The 23,327-nt window shown below is 45.1% G+C and overlaps 1 protein-coding gene across 5 annotated transcripts in view; it reads right to left on the minus strand.

Moving 5' to 3' along the window:
• Window positions 1-22,923, minus strand: part of WDR27 (WD repeat domain 27) — a 261,844-nt gene extending 238,921 nt beyond the window's left edge. For 3 of the 5 annotated variants that reach the window (XR_009455736.1, XM_059715159.1, XM_019479897.2), the window contains exons 1-9: window positions 22,822-22,922; window positions 20,202-20,400; window positions 19,717-19,858; window positions 18,070-18,194; window positions 14,220-14,333; window positions 3,263-3,314; window positions 2,943-3,013; window positions 1,644-1,758; window positions 258-390 (exon numbers count right to left, since the gene is read on the minus strand). Coding sequence is in view for 3 of the 5 variants with exons in the window: in XM_059715159.1 (XP_059571142.1) it covers window positions 258-390; window positions 1,644-1,758; window positions 2,943-3,013; window positions 3,263-3,314; window positions 14,220-14,333; window positions 18,070-18,194; window positions 19,717-19,858; window positions 20,202-20,393 (944 nt within the window). In the remaining 2 variants the exon portion in view is untranslated. Of the gene's footprint in view, window positions 1-257; window positions 391-1,643; window positions 1,759-2,942; window positions 3,014-3,262; window positions 3,315-14,219; window positions 14,334-18,069; window positions 18,195-19,716; window positions 19,859-20,201; window positions 20,401-22,821 lie in introns of all 5 variants that reach the window. The other 2 variants (XR_009455738.1, XM_059715147.1) reach the window with 2 other exon arrangements.
• Window positions 22,924-23,327: the final 404 nt, after the last annotated feature.

The raw sequence follows: 23,327 nt of genomic DNA on the forward strand, positions 1-23,327 counted from the left end.
TGTGAATCTCTAGTTTTCTCCCTTCTAATCTCTTCCTTTCTGCAAATCTCTTCTCTTGCTGTTCAAAGTTGTATATTATCCTCTGTATATTGTATCATTTTATTTTCCTCATTCAAAATTAAGGATAAGCCACTCAAGTTTTCAACTAACGAATTAATATTACTGTTGTACCATGAGGCTGTAATTGCAGTGAAAGTAATTTGAGAAATAAAATGTGGTTTTTAACGAAATATTCAATGACATTTTATAGCACTTACAAGTTTTCTTCTTTGTCTGTATGTGATGGTTTGTCACAGTGTTCAATTCTGAGGATGGGCAATGATGTTTCCACTGTTTCTTCCACTCTCGTGTCATTTATGCCAGAAAGCTTAAAATTATTCTGTATCTCACCTAGGGAAGAGAAACACTAACCACTAGTTATCAGAAACTAGTGAAATAGAGAAAAATATATAAACTGAATCTAGAATTGGAGGCATATCAGAGGCAGCACAATGCATTTGTATACAGTGGGATTGTGGAGGTAGGTCCTTTGCTTCAGAAGATGCTAAGAGTCTTATGAAATGAGGCTCATTTCCCTCTAAAACATTGCCACTTGTTCTTGCTATTTTAGAAACAACTGATCTCAGACACACAGTCCTGTCAACATCAGAGCAACATTATAGAAACACTGATGTGGGAGGAAAAATACATAGGAAAAAAGAATGATCCTTAAAATTTTAGAAGGGAACAAAGAAACACACCTTTTAGATATACAAGTGTATAAACAGACATTGTCCTTGGAGTGGGATCAGCTATGCCAGGGGTGTGTTGATATACAGTTGATCTACTTTATTGATCAACACAGCTGTTACTTGTTGTCCTTTAGGGTCTGGCCCCTGCCATTCCCAGAGTTTCAGGGGCCTGATCCCATGGGATGACTGTAACCCTGGGTTCTACTGTTTATAGACATGCACCCCAGGAATCTCCCAGCAGGGATGTCCCATGCATGCATATCACACTAGTGTATCCTGACCCAGGGCACATCTCTGCAAGCAAGGGAAACTATAGATGATTTCCAGGGGCATACAGGATCAGGCCCCTGAAGCCCCAAGACTACATGTCTGGGATAGCCAGAGAGCATGTGTAGCTCCAGGCTGCTCATGCTCTCCAGCCATAAGCAAACAGATGTCCACCACAGAAAAGCAGCACAAATTATTACTATCAACTGTCATGGCCACAATTCTGGGCATTTGTGATAAAACAAGGAGCATAGGTATATGATTGCTTGGGCCTTGCACCCCCATAAAAATGTTTATAGCCGCACAAAGTCATCTTCTGTTTGCAGCCTACATGGCCCAATTCAGTTCTCTCGAAGCTCTAACAAATATCCCCAGAGAATACAACATTTGATATGCATGTACCACTAAAAGTGTCCTGACAGATAGATGTGTATAATTCTTACCACATCCAAAGAGAGTGGCAGATAAAAATCTGAGGATCAGCATTCAATCAATTCTATTTATAAAACCTCCATAGCATGGAAAAGTATGCATTCAGTAATATACAAGAGCATCCATTAAAATATTAAAACAGGTCAGAACATCTAAACAGTTAAAACTGTGCTTAAAACAGTTCAGAAAAACATTGTGAAAGCACTATATTACCAAACTGCTGTAAATATTTTCCTGTTTTGCTATAGAATCTTTCTATCTCTTTCTTTACGTTGATATGGACCACACAGCGGTAGTTATGCCCACTGATCAAACTGAAGATCCAAAGCTGAAAGAGAAAGATGACAACAGTCACAATAACTTCTTTTTTTTTGCCAAAGATAATACTTATGCACAGTTCAGAGTTATACCAGAGGACAAATTCTACATTTTAACAAATGTGACTCATATAAATTAATACAACTTCACTGCAAAATTGGCATATTTTCTTGCTTAGACATACCTTTGGAAATTGATTTACTTTTCACTCCCATTTGCAACTTTGAAGGCCTCCCATTTTAACTTTCTCAAACAGTTATAAAATATTTCAGAAACTTCTGGGAACCTGCAAGCAGGATCTTAACAAGTCATATATGTCCATTACAAAATTAATTTTCAGGGCTTGTCTACATTACAAGACTTCTGCATGGTAGCTGCCAAAGGGAAGCTGCCAAAGCACATATGCACTCACATGGCTTCTCACAGCTCCATGTGGCTCCACTACAACAGCTGTGCCAGCAGGATGTATGGTGCATCCTGTAGGCACCAGGCACTGAGGGAGCTGTGGCAGCTAGAAAAAGCATAGGTTGGTCTATATGTGCCATCTGTTTACTGCTTGGTGGTAGCAGTAACTTTCTGTCGCTCACAGAGCAGACGTAGCCCTGTCAGCAGAATAAATAGGTTCTGCTACCACAGGGGAGCTGAGAGTTTAGACACACTCACAGCTCTGCCAGCAAAACTGTATAGTGTAGACATGATCTTAGTCATCATGAAAGTCAAGGCTTTCATTGTCTTCACTCTCCACTGAACTGAATAACAGCTAAATAAAACATTTTACTATTATAGCACAATGTTATTTTTTTTAAGTAGTATGTTTAAAGATTAACTAAAATATGGATAGCAAGGACTCCTAGCAAAGTGAAACTAGAGTATCCCTTTCATACTTTCAGGTCAGGCTACAAGTCACGTTGACTGTAAAATAAAAAAAAAGACTGCCATTTTCACATAGCCTTCTTTAAAACAAAAACAAATTTATAATTTCTCTGTACACATACAAGATTTTCCATTTAGTTATAAGGCTCAAGTTGTATTCTATAATAATTCAATACAATTAAAGTTAAAAAAGAGTGAAGTGGACTAATTAATCTTTGTAACAATTAAAAAACTCAGCTTACAAAGCATCCTGATACACAGAATACTTTAATACACGGTTTGTGTTTGAACTAATTTTTTTACTATATTTGCTTAACTTACCTGCCCATCAGCACATCCAGTAATAATCTGTTTCTTTTCTTCATCAATGAAAAGACTTAACAAAGGAAAGGCTAGATAAAAAAAAAAAAATTGCATTATTTTGCAATTATTTTTATACCATACATAAATCATCCTTTGCATCAAAATGTATGATCCTGAATGAGCCAGTCAAACTTAAACATGTGCTTAAGTGTTTTCTTGAATTGGAGTAAAAAGAAGCTATTTTCATCAACCCACCTCCCAATCAGTTAAAGAAATTGATCTTAAATAAAATGGGAAAACTATTAAGACATCATTTAAAAGTCATACAAAAGCCTTACCTGTTAATACTGCTGATTGGTATATTAATACACCAGTACAACAGTCCCATACCTTAGAAAGAAAAACACATTGTTTACATAGATAATTCTGAAAAAGAAAAAAAATAAAGGCCAATAAAATACTATATGCAAGAGAGTTATGTCTAATGAAAAGGTACACGATTTCAAGCACATACAGATTACAAATCTCCATCAAGTGGTAAATCTAGATAATAGCAGATATTAGAAGAAAGCAGTAACTTAGAAAGGGCTTTCATTCTATATGCACCTTATGAGAGTATTTGTTCACTATGCATCTTGAGCCTTTCTCCACTTGAAAAGCTAATTAAAGGTATACCCTGCCCACTCAACCCTCCCCACTGGAGACACATTAAAACTGATTTAGAGAAAATATTGTATCATTTAAGCTTAAGATGATTCCTTAGGAACTTAAGGTGCACACACACAAGGAACTTGAAACTGTTTACAGATCATGAACACTGGGTCCCAAGACACAAGAACTTTACTACAAACTATGATATTAATTTTCACCTGTAAATCTGTGTATACACATTCAAAATGCTTTTACTATTAGACTAACATCTTGTAGTTCCAGGTACTTAATAACAGTTTATCACAAACAGCCAAATCAAAATAAACTTTTCCTCCCTCCCTCAGCTACTTATATAATTCCCTTTCTGCATCTTTTCCAAAAAACTTCAATCATAGCATCTAAGGGCATCTTTATATGTGCTGGGGGGGGGCACTTTAAAGCACCCACAGAGTCGCATGTATTCAGTCAGTATCGTGTGTTTCAAAATGGGGGTGGGGCACTTGAACTAAAGCTCATTCAACGAGCTTTAGTTCAAGTGCCCTGCCACCATCTGAAGCGTGGTAACACTGAATACATGAGATGCCAAAGCTGCTGGAATGCTAATTAGCACATTCCAGCAGACTTGATGAACTGAGTCTGCTCCAACACACTGTAACTACAGCGTGTCGGAGCAGGCTTTCCACATGTCTGCAGGCACCCATAGGGACTGAGATTGAGATGGCCAGGGACCCTGGTTTTCGCTATTTAACAATCTCAAATTCTCTGATAAAATAACCCCCCAAAATTCATGTTTTTCTATAATTAAAATGAAATGCCACTAAACGTATGTATGTATTTACACATGCGTGCGCATGCACACACACACACACATTAGGCCTGTGCAAGTAGGCAGGTATTCAATCCGGCTTCGGATCCAGCCGCTTCGGATGTCAGCGATCCGATCTGGAGCTCCAGATCAATTTGCCGCATCGATCCGGCCGAAGCGGCTCTGAAGCTTCAGAGCCGCTTCAAGAGATCTGGCCATAGGGTATAATGGGGGATCAATTAAATATAACTTTGTTGTTTTGTCTCTGATTTGGGTGAAACTTGCAGGGGTGGTAGCCTCAGCTGAGAGCATGAAACCTGCCAAGTTTCAAGAAGATGGGTGTAGGGGTTTGGGGGCAGCTGCACCCCAAACTCTTGAAAGCAAAAATCATATCACATCTATGTGCTACACCACAGGGGGTGAAAACTCCAGGGGTGCCAGCCCCGATCAGGTCACGAAGCAGGCCACGTTTCAAGAAGCTAGGTGCAGGGGTTTGGGGGGAACTGCATCTCAGGCTGCTGACAGGCAAAACTCATGACACAGATGACCCTGCGTGTGTTAAGGAGCAGTGGGCTGAAAACTGCAGGGGTGGTGGCCCCTGCTCAGGCCATGAAACCAGCCAGATGTGTATGTGTCTCTCTGGGGGAGTCTGTCTTCTGGGGCCCTGCACCTCTGGCTGCTGACAGGCAAAACTCGTGATGTGGGTGGGTGACACTGTGTGTGTATTAAGATGCACCCTTCCTGGTGCTGGGGCCCCTGCACAACACGGCAGTGTGCCCCAGTGAGGTCTCCTCCTCCCCTACAGCCTCATGCCCAGTCCACCACTTTACGTGACAACAAGTAAAATAACTTAGCCAGCTCAACACCAATAGCATCAGCAGCAGCATCACAGGTACCCACATGGAACTGTCACAGAGCCTGTCGTTTCATGAAGGAATTGACAGCAAGAAGTAAAGAAGTTGTGTTGTGTTGTGTTGGACATATGATGTTACTCATGGTGTGTGATATCTTGTGTTTTTATGTATGCATATTATGAAAAAAAAGGAGTACTTAAAAAATGTATCTTTGGAAGCTTTAGGGTTGAAACCCCCTTTGTCAGACTGAGGTATCAAACACAAGATACCTGCAGTTGGCCCTGGATGGAAGGAATAGTAAAGAAGCCAGAGGCTGGCCTGGCCCACAATGCAAGCAAGAAAGCCAGTCAGTGAAAATGGAAATGGAGGTGTCAGGCAGGGAGGGACAGGCTGGGGTGTGGGGAAAGGGGGATGTAGCAACACAGGTAAAAATGCAGAGGTGCCTGGGATATCAGATGTCTGGCAGGTCACAGTGACCAAGAGTTTTGCAGCTGCCAGTGCACATGCTCCCCTTCACCCTTGGGTCGCACAAGCCCGCCATCATGTTGACCGTACTGGACTGCAAGGAATCCAGCCGTCTCCTGATGCCCTCCTTCAGCCACCTCACCAGTGCCTGCACGTCTGGTGACAGCAGCCTGCCCCAGCTAGGAACATTGATGCCCTGGAACTTCTTCATTTGGTTCTCCAGTTCCCTCACTAGGGGGATCACCTGGCTGAGAAGAGCATCAACAGCACTAAGGGTCTCAGTGGCCTCAAGGAAGGGTTTGAGGACCACCAAGATGTGGGAGATGGTACCCCATTCAGCTCTGTTCAGGGAGGCCGCTGATCCCAATCTCCCCAAGCAAGGCCATCTCATGGATGACCTTCTGTTGCTCCACCAACCTTTTGAGCATCAGGTATGTGGAGTTTCACTGAGTTTCCACATCCTGTATGATTCTGTGCTGCAGGATGTTCAGCTCTGCCTGTTTCTCCCACAGCATCTTGCCCCCCTTGATGCTGCGGTGGAAGTAGCCTGCCACCTTCCTGCATTTTGAAATCAGCTGGCTTGTAGCAGTAGTGGTGGCAACGCTGTCACCAGCAACTGTCCCCCTCCAAGGCATCCCTCACTTTTAGGTGCAGCCTGTGTGCCATATAGCAGATGCCAACAAAGTTGGTGTCATGGACAGCCTTCACCATATTGGCCCCGTTGTCAGTGACTATGAACCCATGGGTGAGCTCAGCCAACAAGCCACCCCTGCACCATGCAGTTCCTGGCCCCCGTGATCTCCCTTGCAGTGTGGGACTCATCCAGCACCTCAGCTTGCAGTAGAGCCCACCAACAACCTGACTGATTGCACCAGTGCCCTGTGAGGGAGAGGGAGGCATGATCGCCACCCCGGCTGCTCCAGATGTCGAAGGTGAAGTGCAAGGCTACCTATGGCCCTGCCTTGCACAGCTCCTCCCTCAAGTACTCCCTGCATGCCTCATACAGGAAGGGTACCACCATCCTGCTAAAGGTGGTGCATGCGGGCACTTTGTAAAATGGGGCCAGAAGTGCTACAAACCGCCTGAACCCTGGTCACTCAACTAGGGAGAAGAGCTGGCCATCCAGGACAAGAATCTCCCCAATGCTCTGGGTGATCTCACTCGCCTCAGGAACGTGCCCTGCTTTCTGTCCACCCATCCCCCACTGGTCCAGGGTAGCCTGCCTCTGCTTTGCAGGGAAGGGGGCTTTGGAGCGAGCGGGGAACTTCCCTTTCAGCACACACACACTGGTGCCAGGCTGAGCAGGAAGAAGGGCAAGGGTGTGGTGCCTCCTCAGATGCAGCAGATTCACCATAGCGGAAAAGTGTCTCACATCCTTGCCACGGCTCAAGTGCCTTCGGCAGTGCTGGCAGATGGCAAACCTGGGATCATCTGCCACCTCAAAATGCTCCCACACTACACTACTCCCCCGCTTGTGGGTTGAGGGTGAGGATCCTGCCTTATCCCACTCCTCAGCAGGCTGAGGCTGAACAGCAGGAGGAGCTGCCTCAGCTGAGCCACTTGCCTCCACAACCTCAGCCTCCTCCAAGGTGCTGCTTTCTGGAGGAGACCTGGGTCTAGGGGAAATTTGAGGGATGTGGAGCACAAACTCTGATTCCCCCTCAGTCTCCAGAATTGCTTGAGCCAGCACACTCAGCATCCCTGATTCCAGCTCCAGCTCCTCCTCTGGCAGTAGGAGGCTCACACTGAGAGATGAAATTGGGGTGGAGGAGACAGTGATTCCACTGCTGATGCCCACTTCTGGACTGAGTGGAGGTGGTGCAGGTGCAGGGACGTCAGGTGCAGACACTGCTCCCACCTCCTTGCTTCCACTGGCAGCACTGATGTCATGGCTGCTTGGGAAGAGAATGCATCTGTGTTGGGGGGGACGGGGATGGGACGGACACGACTTGCAGCTCTAGCTCTCCCCCTACCTCCTCTCCCTCCCCTGCCAGATGACTTGGCACCTAACTTTCCAGCACACTTCATATTGATCTTTCCTGTGCTGCAAAAGGTCTGTGTGTGTGTGCCAGTCCTTTTGTATTATGTTTTATTCCCTCTGTTGCGTGCATGCACTGCACTCTTCTTTGACTGTTTGCTTCAGTGTTAAGAGTTATGTAAAAATTGTGTGCTGTCTGTCTTCTTCTCCTATGAATATCTGATTTTTCTTCTTTATATTGTATATGAGTGTGCATGTGTGCAATTTGTGTGCCTCCCTGCACAGTGATGGATCACGCTGGCAGGGTAAACACAGCTTTCTTTTTTCAAAGTTTGCAAAAAAAAAAAAAAAAGAGCAAATATAAATTAAAAGAAATGAATTGAATAGTAATAGTAATTGAATAGCTAAGCTAAGATAAACTAAATCCTACCCAATCCTTTCTAACAACAACAAGGAGCAGGCAGGTTCAACTACTGAGTAAAGCAAGCAAGCTGAAATGCTCGAGTCTGAGGGTTCCTTTCTCACGCAGTTCCTGAGAAGGAATAAACTAGGAAAAGGCACAGCACACCTCCAAAAAGAGGCTTTTATGCTGTTTCTAGGTCCCCCGCCACAGGTTGTCATTGGAAGGGCAGCCAGAGGAAAATCCTTCTCGCTGGCGACCTACATGTCAGTCTTCTCCCCCTCTCCCTCCCCCCACTTCCACTCTCCCTCCCTCCCCTACTGCCCCTCCCTCCTCTAACTTTCACTTTCAGCGTCCGAAGCATCCAAAGCATTTCTGAAGCACTTTGGAAGCTCCAAACCGCTTCGGACATCTTAACTGAGCCCGCAGTTCGCTCCGGCATGCTGCTTCAGATGCTGAGGCGGCCCCAGATCCAAAGCACAATCCAAAGCCTCGCACAGCCCTAATATATATATAATATATATATAATAGTTGAACACAATGTTTTATTAGTATATTTACAATCTTAAAGCAATTTGGAAGCCTACTAGTGCCTCAATCATCATCATAAAATAAATTCTAAATATCTATATATTTTGGCATTTGATTTTGTTTTTTTTATTATGGAAAAATCAGAGCACCCCCACCCCTTCACTCATCAGGACACAGGTCCAGCTGCCACTGCCCACCCCCCCCACCTTCCACTGCTCTGTGGTGCTGAGCAGCCCTGATATGCCGCTGCCCTGCCCATGTCACTGCCTTTCACTCCCAACCCTCAATCTCCTGGCCCTGCCAGTGCCCCTCACTCCCAACCTGCAACACCCACACCCCCCCCAACCCTGCTGGTGCCCCTCACTCCTGACCCACAGGGCCCCCAGGTCCCCAGTGTGAGAAAGGCAGTGGATGTGTGGGGAAGGGGGGGTATGGGTACAAGCAATGTGTGGGGAGGACAGGGGGGCACAGGTGATGGGACAGGGGAGTGGGGGAGGCATGTGCCCCCCAGATTTCTGCACCCACAGTGTGGCCCGGGGCTTCAGCCAGGCCCAACTAGCTCCAGCCAGGAGCCACCTCCATGACCCAGCAGGCGAGACCCAGTGTGGGAGGGAGTGGTGCACCGCCATGGCTGCCAAGGTGAGATGCAACAGCAGCACAGAGTTGTGCCCCTTGCTCCTGCCAGGCGGGCAGGGGGAGCCTCACCTTGGCGGCCATGACAGCACAGTGTTCCCTTCCAAGTCAGGTCCTGCCCACTGGGCTGCGAAAACAGCTCCTACCTGGATCTGGTTCAGCCCAGCTGCAGCCGCATGTCCCACTGTGGGTACAGAAAACTGTGGGACACATACTCCCCACACCTGTGCCCCATCCCCATAGGCTTACCTGGACAGAGCTGCAGGAGCTGCTTTCCACTGCTGCCTGGCTACCACATACATGTGCACATGCGTACACACATACATGCAGTGTCCCCTGCATCCCGCTCCCCCCAGCCCCAAGCAGCCCCTTACAGGCTGAAACTCTGCCAGCCTGCAAGGGGAAACCCATATTTTTTCTCTTTAAAGGAGAAATCTGTGATTTTTTTCCCCCTCTTTAAAGGAGAAAATGCATGTTTTTCCATGTTTCTCCAAGGCAAACAGAAGACCCGGATCCCTGGAAATAACAACCAGACATGGTTGCTAGTCTTTGGGTGTTCGCTCTTGTTTGTTACACTCTATGTGCTCCTGGCCAGAACATATCTTTTTTCTAAATGGGCATTTTACAATGTTCTGTTTCCAAATGTTTCTTCATCTCTATTCCAGCCCCTTTTCTGCTGAGCAGAAGGTCTAAAGCAGCACAAAGGAGTTTTAAAATCCCCATGTCTGGTTAGTAAAGGGGCTTATTCGTGCAAACCCCAGCAGGGACACCCTCAAAGGGCCATTTTACAATGCCTGATATAAGAGGAGTGCCAGAAACCGACCAGAGTAGGAAGGGTGTGTTGAGACAGAGCTGGCATACAAAATACTCTAAAATTCCAGCAGCACTGATGCTCATAAGGCTGAAGAAGACTGCCATAATTTAGCCCTTTTAGATCTCCCAAGAAATGGAAAAGCAAAAATGTGGTTTCAAATGATCTTAGACCACTGATTCTTAAATCAGGGTACCACAGCACCTTGGGTTGCCATGAGGTCCTTTTAAGAGTGCCACAGGATGCCACGCAATATTAGCAGCATTAGGTGTACAAACACCTACATATAATTCACAATATAAACCGAGACTTTTCAAATAGAAACCCAATGTATCAAAAATATTCTGACCAGCTGTGGTCTTTCTGAGTTACTTCCAACAGAAAAATTGCTCTTTTATTTTTCCAGTCAAAAATGAGTGAAAGCTAAGAGTTGGCATTTGCCAAGGGTTTAATGAGAGGTGCCTGAAATCTAAAAAGGTTGAGAACCATTACCTTAACCTATAACCAGATTCCCAACCATGACGTTTCATCACAGTGACAGGCAAATGTCATGGTGATGGACACACAGGCGTGTGGACATGCCGGAGCATAGATTCATAGATGTTAGGGTCGGAAGGGACCTCAATAGATCATCAAGTCCGACCCCCTGCATAAGCAGGAAAGAGTGCTGGGTCTAGATGACCCCAGCTACATACTCATCTAACCTCCTCTTGAAGACCCCCAGGGTAGGGGAGAGCACCACCTCCCTTGGGAGCCCGTTCCAGACCTTGGCCACTCGAACTGTGAAGAAGTTCTTCCTTATGTCCAGTCTAAATCTGCTCTCTACTAGCTTGTGGCCATTGTTTCTTGTAACCCCCGGGGGCGCCTTGGTGAATAAATCCTCACCAATTCCCTTCTGTGCCCCCGTGATGAACTTATAGGCAGCCACAAGGTCGCCTCTCAACCTTCTCTTGCGGAGGCTGAAAAGGTCCAGTTTCTCTAGTCTCTCCTCGTAGGGCTTGGTCTGCAGGCCCTTGACCATACGAGTTGCCCTTCGCTGTACCCTCTCCAGGTTATCCGCATCCTTCTTGAAGTGTGGCGCCCAGAATTGCACGCAGTACTCCAACTGCGGTCTGACCAACGCCCTATAGAGGGGAAGTATCACCTCCCTGGACCTATTTGTCATGCATCTGCTGATGCACGATAAAGTGCCATTGGCTTTTCTGATGGCTTCGTCACACTGCCGGCTCATGTTCATCTTGGAGTCCACTAGGACTCCAAGATCCCTTTCCACCTCTGTGCCACCCAGCAGGTCATTCCCTAGGCTGTAGGTGTGCTGGACATTTTTCCTCCCTAGGTGCAGCACTTTGCATTTCTCCTTGTTGAACTGCATCCTGTTGTTTTCTGCCCACTTGTCCAACCTATCCAGGTCTGCCTGCAGCTGTTCCCTGCCCTCCGGCGTGTCCACATCTCCCCATAGCTTTGTGTCATCTGCAAACTTGGACAGAGTACATTTCACTCCCTCATCCAAGTCACTGATGAAGACATTAAAGAGTATCGGTCCAAGGACCGAACTCTGCGGGACCCCACTGCCCACACCCTTCCAGGTCGAGACCGACCCATCTACCACGACTCTTTGGGTGCAACCCTCTAACCAATTCGCCACCCACCGGACCGTGCAGTCATCCACATCACAGCCTCTTAACTTGTTCACCAGTATGGGGTGGGATACCGTATCGAAGGCCTTCCTGAAGTCTAAGTATACGACATCCACCCCTCCTCCTGTGTCCAGGCGTTTCGTAACCTGGTCATAGAAAGAGACTAGGTTGGTCAGGCACGATCTGCCCGCCACAAACCCATGCTGGTTTCCCCTCAGCATAATTTGCCCTGCCGGGCTCTCACAAATGTGAGCCTTGATAATTTTTTCAAAGACTTTACCAAGGATGGAGGTGAGACTGACTGGCCTATAGTTGCCCGGGTCCTCCTTCCTCCCCTTTTTGAAAATGGGGACCACGTTAGCCCTTTTCCAGTCCTCCAGGACTTGGCCCGTGCACCACGAGCATTCGAATATTCCCGCCAGTGGCTCTGCAATGATGTCGGCCAGTGCCTTCAGCACCCTCGGATGGAGCCCATCCGGGCCTGCCGACTTAAAGGCATCCAGTTCTTCCAAGTGACTCTGCACCACCTCAGGATCTACGTATGGAAGTCTGGCGCCTTGCTGCTGCCTCTCTACAACCCCAGTGAGAGACTTGTCATGCCCCTCACTTAGGAACACTGAGGCAAAGAACTCGTTGAGGAGTTCAGCCTTGTCCCCCCTGTCTGTCACCAATTGTTTCTGCCCATTTAGCAGCGGTCCTATTCCTCCCTGGGCCTTCCTTTTACTCCCAATATATCTAAAAAACAATTTCTTGTTGTCCTTTACTTGGGTTGCCATCCTCAGCTCCATGGTAGGTTTGGCCCCCCTAACTGCCTCCCTACAAGCACGAGCAGAGGAGGTATATTCATCTTTAGTGATCTCACCCTGTTTCCACTTTTTATGTGCTCCCCTTTTGGCCCTTAGGCTGCCCTGGATTTCTCTGGTCAGCCATGGAAGCCTCCTGGCCCCTTTCCCTCTTTTGCCTCGCTCGGGGATCGTCTTGCTTTGTGCCCAAAGGATCGTTTCCTTTAGGCACAGCCACCCTTCTTGGGCACCCATCCCATCAAAACTCCTACTCTGCAGTGCTTCCTTGACTAATCGCCTGAGTGCATTGAGATCAGCTTTCCTAAAGTCTAGCACTTTCACCCTATGGGTGAGTGGGTGCATGGTGTGGATATTGTGACAGCAATGTGTACTGTGTAATTGCAACAATGTCTTTTGTACTGTCAAGTAAGCCACAGCAGCCATGGGACAGGTTGGTAGAGGTATTGAGAGCGGGGGGGGGTGTATATATATATGCCATGTGTATATACACACACATATATATATATATATATATACACACACACCCCTCAATACCTCTACCAACCTGTCCCATGGCTGCTATAGCTTACTTGACAATACAAAAGACATCATTGCAATTACACAGTACACATTTGCTATCACAATATCCACACCATGCACCCACTCACCATAGGAACATATATTTTTGCTATATATATATGTTCTTTGTTGCTCCTCCTAGCCACAAAACATATACCCTCACCCCTTCTTGACCTACAGTGAGGAAAACACAGGTAAAGTAATGAAACTAGACACTAAATACTGTGGTTTTTGCTATTCAGAACTCTTGGCAGAGTGGTTTTTGCTATGCACATAGAACAGGTAACCATTGCCAACCTAATTGCTTTTCTAATGAAACCACCATTTTAATTTTCCTTCAGTGTCATTTTTATTTTTAACCTTTTATCTAGATCAAACAATAGATTCACAAGCATTTCATTCAATTTACCAAGTTGTTCAGTATTTTAAAAAACCTAGAAAACCCTGTGTTTGTCATTTTGGTTTTTTTACTGCAGGTTTTTTTTTTGACAATTTGCTCCGCAAGACTTGGATTTCTCCTGTTTTATTCCCCACCCCCTCCTCCCAACCCTAAGCACTTAGAACTGAGCAAAATATCAGAATCGCCATCAAGAATTACCAGTGCTTCTAAATTTCTCTTTTCAGGACTAAAAATAAAACTGAAGCATGATTTTTCACCTTTCATGATATGCTGCGTGGCTCAAATCAGAAAGCAGAACAGAGATATCACAGAAGATGTAGTCTGGCCAAGGAGCTTTGCCCCACAGGAGAAACGGGAAGATGAAGCATCCAAATTAAAATTCTCAAGAGACACTGAAACAACTCAGGATGATGCCATTTAATTTCAACTGACTCAAAATAAAACATTCTTGTTCAGTTCAGTGAGGCAAAATGTTTCTTTCACTTAAGATAACCTGTATCAAAATGAAAATGTTTCTCTTTGATTTCCTTGTTAAAAATCAAAACGAATCAAAATTGAAATGTTCTTGAAGAAAAATTCTGATTTTGTGAAAACTGCATTTTTACCTCAAAAAATCATTATGAAAGACAATTCCCAACCAACTCTGCTTCAACCCAGCACCTGGTCTCAAAGAAGATTTCTAGGTCAGGTTGCTTAAATATTCTAAAGGAAAAAAAGTCTATATTGTCAAATTACATTCGTTAAATGTCAAGTCCTGTAATTTCCTTACCTTAAAGCTCCTGTCTTCAGAGACAGATATAAGCATGTTTTTCTCCCAGGTGCAAAATTCAGCTGCGGTCACTGGAGCCAAGTGGCCTTCCAACTCAGCTAATACAGCCTCATTCTAAGAATTGTTGAGTGGAGGAAGAAAATAGATCAAAATTATAAAGAAAAGTCATTAGTTAACCTTTCTAGTAATTAATAAGCAATACTAAAACTAATGCAGTAGGGTTGGAATGTTTTGTAGTGGTAGTCCAGGAAACATCTGAGACATTAAAACATTTTGTGATGTCTTTTATTGAACCAACAGTATATGATTAATTGGAACAGGTTTGGGGGTGGCTTGAAGCCAGAGTGGAAAGCAAGGTATAATCTACAATCAGGCTCTTTGGTAACACTGCATCTCCCAAACCTGGCCCAACCCACCATATACAGCTGTTCCATTAAAACAGATCATAAAAATCCTAAAGTCTTTAAAATAATGTTAAATTGGACTTCACGATCTTAAAAACACACTTGCTTCAAACCCTTGTCCATCCATATTTATCATATCAATGACTAAATCACTATGCTTATTGGGTTTATCTTCTCTAAATTTAAAAACATGGGGCAGAGGTTAGCAACCTATAGCCTGCAAGCTGGATTCAGCCCACAAGCATTTGTACCCCATCCACAGCAGCAGATGCCACACCGGGAGCACCTCAGGGTCCTTCTGCCTGAGTGATGAGCACCATTTTTCCCAGTGTATTCTTCTGCTGCTCACCTGCATAGTCCCTGTTGATACCCTAACCCTACCTGCTCTCACCTCTCACCGCTGAATTTGCCCCTCAGCATAACCACTGGCCAGAAGCATCTGTGGAACTTGGTGGCAATGGTAAGCAGAGACTCCAGGAAGACTCAAGAAGGCAAAAGATCAGGGAGCACAGAGGCAGCAGTGAAACACTAGCAGCCCATGGGGGCAGCCAGGTCACAAGCTGCAGCCTGTTGTTCATAAAAGTTTCTGATTCCTGATAGGGGTATAGATAGGGTGACCATAATAATTTTAGAGAAAGCTGGGACAGGGGGTGCTGCACGTATGCACATCCACCATGGCTCCGAAGTGGGAAAGCACAACATGCACACACACACAGACACATACATGTACACAAACACCTCTGAACCCACCGCTCGCAGAAGCAGGGCAGGGTGGGACAGCACATGCTACAGACACACACACACACACACACACACTGCCCCTCCCCCCCCAGGGTACAAGGCTGCCAGTGGTGGGCAGCCATCCTGGCTCACCCACGCAGGTGTTAGAGCCATGGCCCCAGCTCCCTCCTCCCGCCCTAGGCAGGACAAGAAGTGTTCAACCCCTCTCTGCCACTCTACCTCCAGCCTCTGCTCAGCAGGGCCCTGGCTACGCACTGCAAGAAGCAGGAGCTTCTGCATTTGCCTGCAGCAGCCAAATCTGGGACTTTTGCTTCAATTTACATCAATGGCCAAGACACCTGGATGGCCTACAAAATCCAGGCTTGTCCCAGACAATCCAGAACATATGGTCACCCTAGGTAGACAAACATACATTTTAGCCACTTAAAAAAGGGAGGGAGAGCTCTATCCAGGCATGCAAAGCAACTGTTACAATCTAAATGTTACACCTGTATGAGCTTGTAGTGACACAAGTTGCCTAAATCAACCACAGTTTGACCACTGGATAAAGCAGTGTTATGGTCAGAAGGGTTTTACTAACCTTGTGTCACTACTGTATCATGCAGATGTGGTAACAGCTTGCATCAGTATCCTTTAAGAGTGATACCATCAAAAATGTTTCAGATGCATTTATAAATCTCTGCTGAATCAAACTTTCTTATCTCACTCTTCCTCTTACTTCCACTTCTTGAAGACTGTAACTGTACTATATTTTGTTTTCCTTTTTTAATTTTTGGTACTAATCCTCCTCTCAATATTGTGCTTCTGTAACAGGGAGCCAGAAGGCTCCTGTTACTTGGAGGAAACTGCAGCGGAGGGAGCTGGCTCAGGGAAAGCTAGCAGCTAGGGAACTAATTACTTACTAGCCAAACTGTAGTCAAAAGCCAGCAGTAGCAGGCACAAAGGACAGACAGCAAAGCTACCCAAAGGCTAAGAGTTGCAAACAGTAGCTAAGCAGCTGCAAGGGTAAGTGGCAGGTCCTTAGGGTCACAATGAACACACCTGTGATGGCTGCAGTCGCCAGACTAGAAGAGGGCAGAGCTTAACGTGTATATAAACTCAGGGCATGAACCTACATGGGCAGTCTAGCCCTAGAGGCTGCAGAGGAAGGAGTTCCAGAGCAGGAAGGGCCGGGAAAGCTCCTAGCTGGCACCGAAGCTAACTTGGGAGAGGCAAACAAAATGCTGTTGCCTTGCAGAGGAATGTGACTCAGGATAAGGGAAAGCCCTGTTGTACAGTCACTAGCCAGTTTACGTTCAGACTCAGAGCGGGTTAGTTGGCGTTATAGCCAGAGGGCTTATTCCTTGTTTATAGTTTACCAGTGGTTTTGGACTGGGACTAGGAGTGGTATGGAGGTTCCAGCCATGCCTGAGCAACTAGGGGCTCAAGACACAGACCGGACTTGTGCCTTATAGGGTGGCAGCCTGGGGGAGAACTGCAACCGAGCACCACTCAAGCCAGATAGGGCCAGAGGCCCAGACAGCTGAAGCAGGCTCAGTGCCCCCAACAAGGCAGAGACAGGGCCAGGGGCCCAGACAGAAGCACAGGGCCCAAAACAGGGTGGAGACAGGGCAGGGGGTAAGAGCTGGTGCCCAGAAGCTAGGTCCAGTACACTGGACCTGGGCTAAAAGGCCCAACTAAAGAAAAGGGGCAGAGGCCAAGAAGGCCGAGGTCCTAACAAGGGAGCGATTGTACCATAACACCTGTGAGGCAAGGGTGTAGCTGCAGGGAAGGTTAGGAGGCTGTGAATAGCCCTTAAGGCTGCAAGTACCCTGAGGGGCAGAAGCAGGCTGAGGACCCACCAGGCACAAAGTAGGACTAAGACCTGCTGGTTGTCAGAAGAACTCAGGGCTTGCTCTAAGACCCTTAGGCAGCCTCCCTTTCCAACATTCAATAGTTACAAGGCATGGCATGTGAGAAGAGGAGGATACTCTAGAGTTAGGGCAGGGCAAGGGTTGCATGGTCACCAGGAGGCATCATGGTCGTCCCTGGAACCCGAACACTGCCACAGTCTCCACTGAGACTTTTTCAAATGTAATAACTATTTACAACATATTACCTGTGTTATTGTGTGTCACAAGAGAAGTGCTCTTTAAGTCTATAATGTTGAGTTCTATGTTGTACTTACAGAAATATTTCAGTCTCCTTGTTTTGTATGGAAAATTCAGCATATCACCACCAAATACAGAGCATTTACAAAGCACAAAACAAAATATTTGTGCTGATCATTTACAAGTAAATCCAATAGCTAGAGGTAAAATTATTTTAAAACTAAATATTTTAAGTTGAGCATCCAAATCAGTATGGGCAGAAAGCAGAGCAACAGAGGACAGAAGTGTCACTCTGGGAGGGTGTAAGGCTGATTTGTGACATGCTGGCCAAAAAGGCTGGCCCACGCTTCACTAGATGACAATTATGTTTACTTGAGTCCCTTAAGCAACATTTCTTGCTTAGACACATCTAAATTTCCACAATACTCAAACTGAAGATAATTACAACATGCCCGTAAGATTTACTACTATACATACTCTCAATAACCAAATAACTATTCCTGCTCAACAATTATTAAGTTTTCAGATAAATGTGTTGATTTTAGTTAATATTATTTGAAAGTGAATATGTATATAGAATCTTAAACATTGTATCTTCGAAGAAAGACATCTCACCTTTGCATTTAGTATATAGATCCGATTTCCAGCACATGCTGCTACCATCTGATCATCTGGACTAAATCTTACATAAAGCACTATTCCCAAAAGAGTTCCTATAACAATTCCACAAGGTGTTATCCCTAAAATAATTTAAAATTATTATTATTAATACTGTTTTATAAAAAAAAAAGCTTCAAACACATTAATGGCATTAAAAAGTAAAGCATTATCTACAAATATTGTAATTGAATAGCTAAGAAGAAATAAGCAAGGACTGTGTTGAGGGTAATCTGTGAAATAACATAGGGGGTTCACTGAGAGGCCTGCATGTTATACAAGCAGGAAGAGTGAGAGAGAAGGAAAACTGGCTACAGATAATCTTGCTCCTTACGTACTTATGCATCCAGGCTCCCCAGCTCCACACACTGCTAATTCACCTACTATTATAAATCTCACCTTCTTTCATACTACCCACAACTTACGGAGCTAACAGACGTGCAGCTCCCCACTAACTCATGGTACTTCACAGAAAGCGCCATGAGTTCGAGCAAGCCCCCCAACCCAAAAGACTTCACTGTTGGAGGGGGGAGGGAGGTTGGAAATCAAGCTCCACTTTGGAGCCGATCCAGGAGGAGCTGCCCGTCTGCAGCCTCTCTCCTCTAGCCCCACCCCTTCAACTCCCAGCTCCAGTGCTGTCTACAGGAAGGGAGGGGAAGAAGGGAAAGGAAGGGAGCTCTGGGCTGGAGTTTGCCCAGACTGAACTGAAGCAGGGGGGGAGGGAGCACATGGATTGGAGTCCCACCCCCAAAGGCAGAGGGCTCCAATCCATGCACCTGTGCCCCCCGCCCCAGCTTAGGCTGGGCAAACCCCAACCCAGAGCTCCCTTCCCGCAGACAGCACTGAGGGCAGGATTGGGCTGCATCAGCCCAGCCCCAATCGCATGCAGGGACAGACAGAAGCTAATGAAGGTGCTCCACTTTGGAGCAGCCTTCATTTGAAGCCTTATTATATGAGGGTTAATTTGTCACACAATCTGGCACTTTTAAAGCACTCTGCAACCATGCACTTCTGTCAGGGCATGGCTGTAGAGTGCTTTCAAGGTGCTGATTGCATGACAAATGTCACTTCTGTCAGAGCCCTCAATTCCCCTTCAAGTCTTCTCTGACAACTGAGTCAATATAGTAAGATTCTGGTCTCCCCACTCTCTCCTCTCTATTAAATTTGATCCTAATCTATATGCATGGTATATAACGTGAAAATAATTTAAATGTTAATGTTCATTGACAAATCTTCACAATGTTTACAAATTCAAGAGACACAAAGGGTAAAAGGTGGCTCTTACACCACAGAGCAAAAGAAAACATCTAACTTCAGGGAACCAAGAAGAAGCTTACTACAATGTTTCTTGCAACTTCCTCAGAAGCTACTGGTTCTAGCCACTATGGGAGACAGACCTATTTGCTGTGCAGTAACAGTGGACCTGGGCCCACCAGGAACTACTGGAGACAGGCTACTGGACTAGAGGGACCACTGGTCCTATATACCATAGGAATTCCTATGGGACTGATAAAGAAATAAGACATCATGAAGACAGTCGAGTTCATCTCTAAGTAGTCATATTAAAAGCATGGCACTATGATCCCCTTTCTTATAAAAACCTACCTTGCAGTGCTTTCTTTGTGCATTCATCCAAGTTCCACACTATTACATAGTCACGGGAAGCTGAGCAGACAAGAAGTGGATCCATTTTACTTCCAAATGATACTGCAGTAATTGAATGATGATGTCCTATCAAGTGTAATGGCTGGCAAATATATTTAGGAAATGTTAAACAGGTTATTTCAAAAGAGAATGAAAATATTATGGCAAAATGAGAGAAAACATACAGCCAATACTTAAATGAATAATTGAGCTTATCTAATTATTCATATGATTTCATTAGTGCTTAAAATACATTCACTGAAATACATTATAGTTTACTGCCTTGTTTGCCACAATAACAAAGCCATAAATTGTTAACAGTATTCTACTTGCAAAGCTGATATACCCAAACCCAGTACTCTTCCATTATTCCATCCATTTTAGTTGTCTGTGGATTTGTTTTGTTTTAATATTGCAGCTAAAATTCACAAGCATTTTGTTTTTACCTGATGAACAGGGTTAATACCAATATTCCAGATGCACAGCTCATTCCCATTCAAAGGAAAAGCACAGTACTGTGAACTGCATGCAAGCTGAACATGAGACTCCAGCACTTTGGATCTAAACACTTGCTTTTCAAGAACTATGTCCTGGCTATGTCCTTCTTCGGCAAAACACCAGTCCATAGGGCTTTCCATAATAGAGCTAAAATAAATATTAAATATTAAAATACTTTAAAATAATAAATATAAGCAAAAGATGAAAAATGAAATAAAAGAAGAAAAATTAAAATGAATAAACTAAAAATCACATGTATTTCAGCCACTGGTCAGGGACACAATGCATGAAAACGTTATCACAAAGTCCTCACAAAATTCATTTTTTTGTTTTCCATTTGATCTGTTTCCAGATTATCCAGTACAAACTAGCATCAGGGACCTTGTGCTGGAGGCTGAAACTTCAACGTGCCTGGAAACCCAAATGAAATAAACAGATAGTAAAGGCACTAATTTTTCTGAGACAAGGCTCTTTTGGTAAATCTGATATCTTTTATTAGACCAACTAAAAGATATCAGATTTACCAAAAGAACCGTGTTTGCTTATGTCCTTAGACCAACACAGCTACAACCTATACCCCTATTTTTTTTTATGAAGAAGGCAATAGTCATTTTACAAGACTAAATGCTGGGGCATTCCCTTCCAGCAGGTGCATTCCTCTGCAAAAAAGGGCATGGTCTTCATGCATCCTAAGGTAGGTAAGAGGCAACATACCTCAACATTCAGATATCCGGAAAAAACTTCTTCACTGTTAGACTAGTGAAGCAGTGGAACAGACTGACTAGGGAAGCTGTGGACTCCCTATCACTGAAGGTGTTCAAGAAGAGGTTGGACAGCCACTGGTTGGAGATGATCTAGGCATAGCTATGCATATGTTCTGCTATAGGTATTTCCCATACTTCTGGGCTTTGCTGGTTGCCCTCACTCCCTTTCTGCTACGTGTATCAGGGTATTTTTAAGCCTTCCTCAGAGGCATTTGGTGCTGGCTACAGCCAAGGCTGGGGACTATGACTGTGTGCCAATGCACCTCCTGGGCCCAAAGCCAGAGGTTCCTGGCTAGAAGATTGTGCCCCTCCACTCAGTCAGCTCTACTGCTTTATGTGAGGACAGGAAGGAAATTTTACCCCACGGTCAGATAGGTATGGACTGTGGGAGTTTTGTCTTCTTCTTCAGTGGGGGACATGGCTTTCTACCTGGGATCTCTTGAGCGTGTATCGACAACATTTCAGGCTGCTTGCAGATGTTTAAAAAAAACCAAACAAACCAAAAAAAGGCACTTGAGCGGAAGCAGCAGCACATTACTTCGACCCAGCTCTGCAGCATTTATATAGATCAGGCACTTCAGCTGGGCTTTTAGGCACTTTTACCTAAAGCTGATTCTGTCACCTATTAGATGAAAGCACCAAAAAAGCCCCACTAAAGTACCTGATCTTTACATTCATCAGATGAGTGGGGTCCAACTAAGGTGCTGCCACTTCTGGGCACATGCGGAGCTCAGCATGGAAATGCGCCAAGTTTAAACTGACGTGCCACTTGTCTGGGGGTTTTTAATGTCTGCAAGCAGACTCATAGAGGCAGGACATTAACTGCCGTGGTTCCCTGGCTTTGTCTGTGGCAGGTGAGCGTGTTCGGTCTGTGTTGTGTCAGGGTTGACAGCCGTCTTACGTAGAGTTTAGATGACGGTTTGTATATGACAGTTCGGATAGGGCTGATCCTGCCTCAGACTGGGGGTTGGACTGGATGCGCTCTAAAGGTCCCTTCCAGTCCTGCTTCTCTGTGATTCTATGGTACTTTATCCAAAAACTTTGCTTCAGATCATTAAAAGCATAAAAAAAAAATAATAATAAAAAGGTAGCATGGCAAAAGTAATAAAACAGCAAAGGTAATAAAATTATAAAATAATAAGACTATATTGACAAAATAATAAAATGATAAAAATAAAACAAGGTAATAAATGTAATAAGAAGAAAATATGAAATAATAGAAATAATTAAACTAATAATGAAATTATAAAAACAATAAAATTAAGATAATGAAATTATAAAAATGAGCTAAAATGAGATCAAAATAAACTCAAAATGAGATAAAAATAATGAGCAAAAAATAATGAAAGGACTGAAATAAAGTAAAAATAATAAAAGTAACAATATAAGAATATTATAAAATGATAAAACTATTGAAATGATAAAAAATAATGAAACAACTGAAATAAAATGATAAAAGTAATAAAACAATAAAGATAATAAAAAGTAACAGCACAAGAATAAAATATTATAAAATGATAAAGATAAGATCAAACTATTGAAATGACAGAAATAACGAAATAAAAATAATAAAATGATAACCATGGTAAAAAGTGAGAAAGTAATGAAGTGATACAAGTAAAAATAAAATGATGAAATTATACAAATCAAATAAAAAAGCTAGAACGGACAGAGACCAAGTGCCCGACCCCTCCAACACACGCAACGCTGCAGAGCCCGCCACGCCCCGGAGGTGACGCGAGAGGGGCGTGCGCCCCCCAGACCCTGCCCCCGCCCCCAGCTGCGCCGCTGCCAGGCGAGGTACCGTATTTCCCGTAGACAACACACCGGTGCCGAGCCTCTCGGCCCTCAGCCTCGTTCTGGTGCTAGCCGCCAAAAGCAAGCAGTTCTCCCCCCAACGCGCCCGACCCGCGGCCACGTGGGTCGGGCCCCCTCCCTCCCCCACGGGGCTCCCCTCGGCTCTGGCCACTCAGAGCGAGGGGCGAGAAGCCCCGCCTGGAAGAACGCCCCCCAGCCCACCTCCCGACTGGATGCTCCTCCTGGCCCCGCCCCCTCCGCACCTGCCGCTGAAAGGGGAGAGGCGCCCCGCCCTGGCGCGCGGCGCGGTTGCCATGGCAGCGGAGATGCTGACGGGCAGCCGTGCAGGACAGTTCGGAACGCGGTGATGCCACTGCGCTTCCCTGCCAGCCGGCGAGCAGCCGGGGTTGCCCTCCGGCAAACGGGAGGCGACGGGCCTCCCCCCGCCTGAACGCGATCTCTTAAGCACCTCTGTCCTTCCCACGCGCCTCTGCGCGCACAGACACGTCTGTA

Source organism: Alligator mississippiensis, chromosome 1 (assembly GCF_030867095.1).
Source record: "Alligator mississippiensis isolate rAllMis1 chromosome 1, rAllMis1, whole genome shotgun sequence".
NCBI lineage: Eukaryota > Metazoa > Chordata > Crocodylia > Alligatoridae > Alligator > Alligator mississippiensis.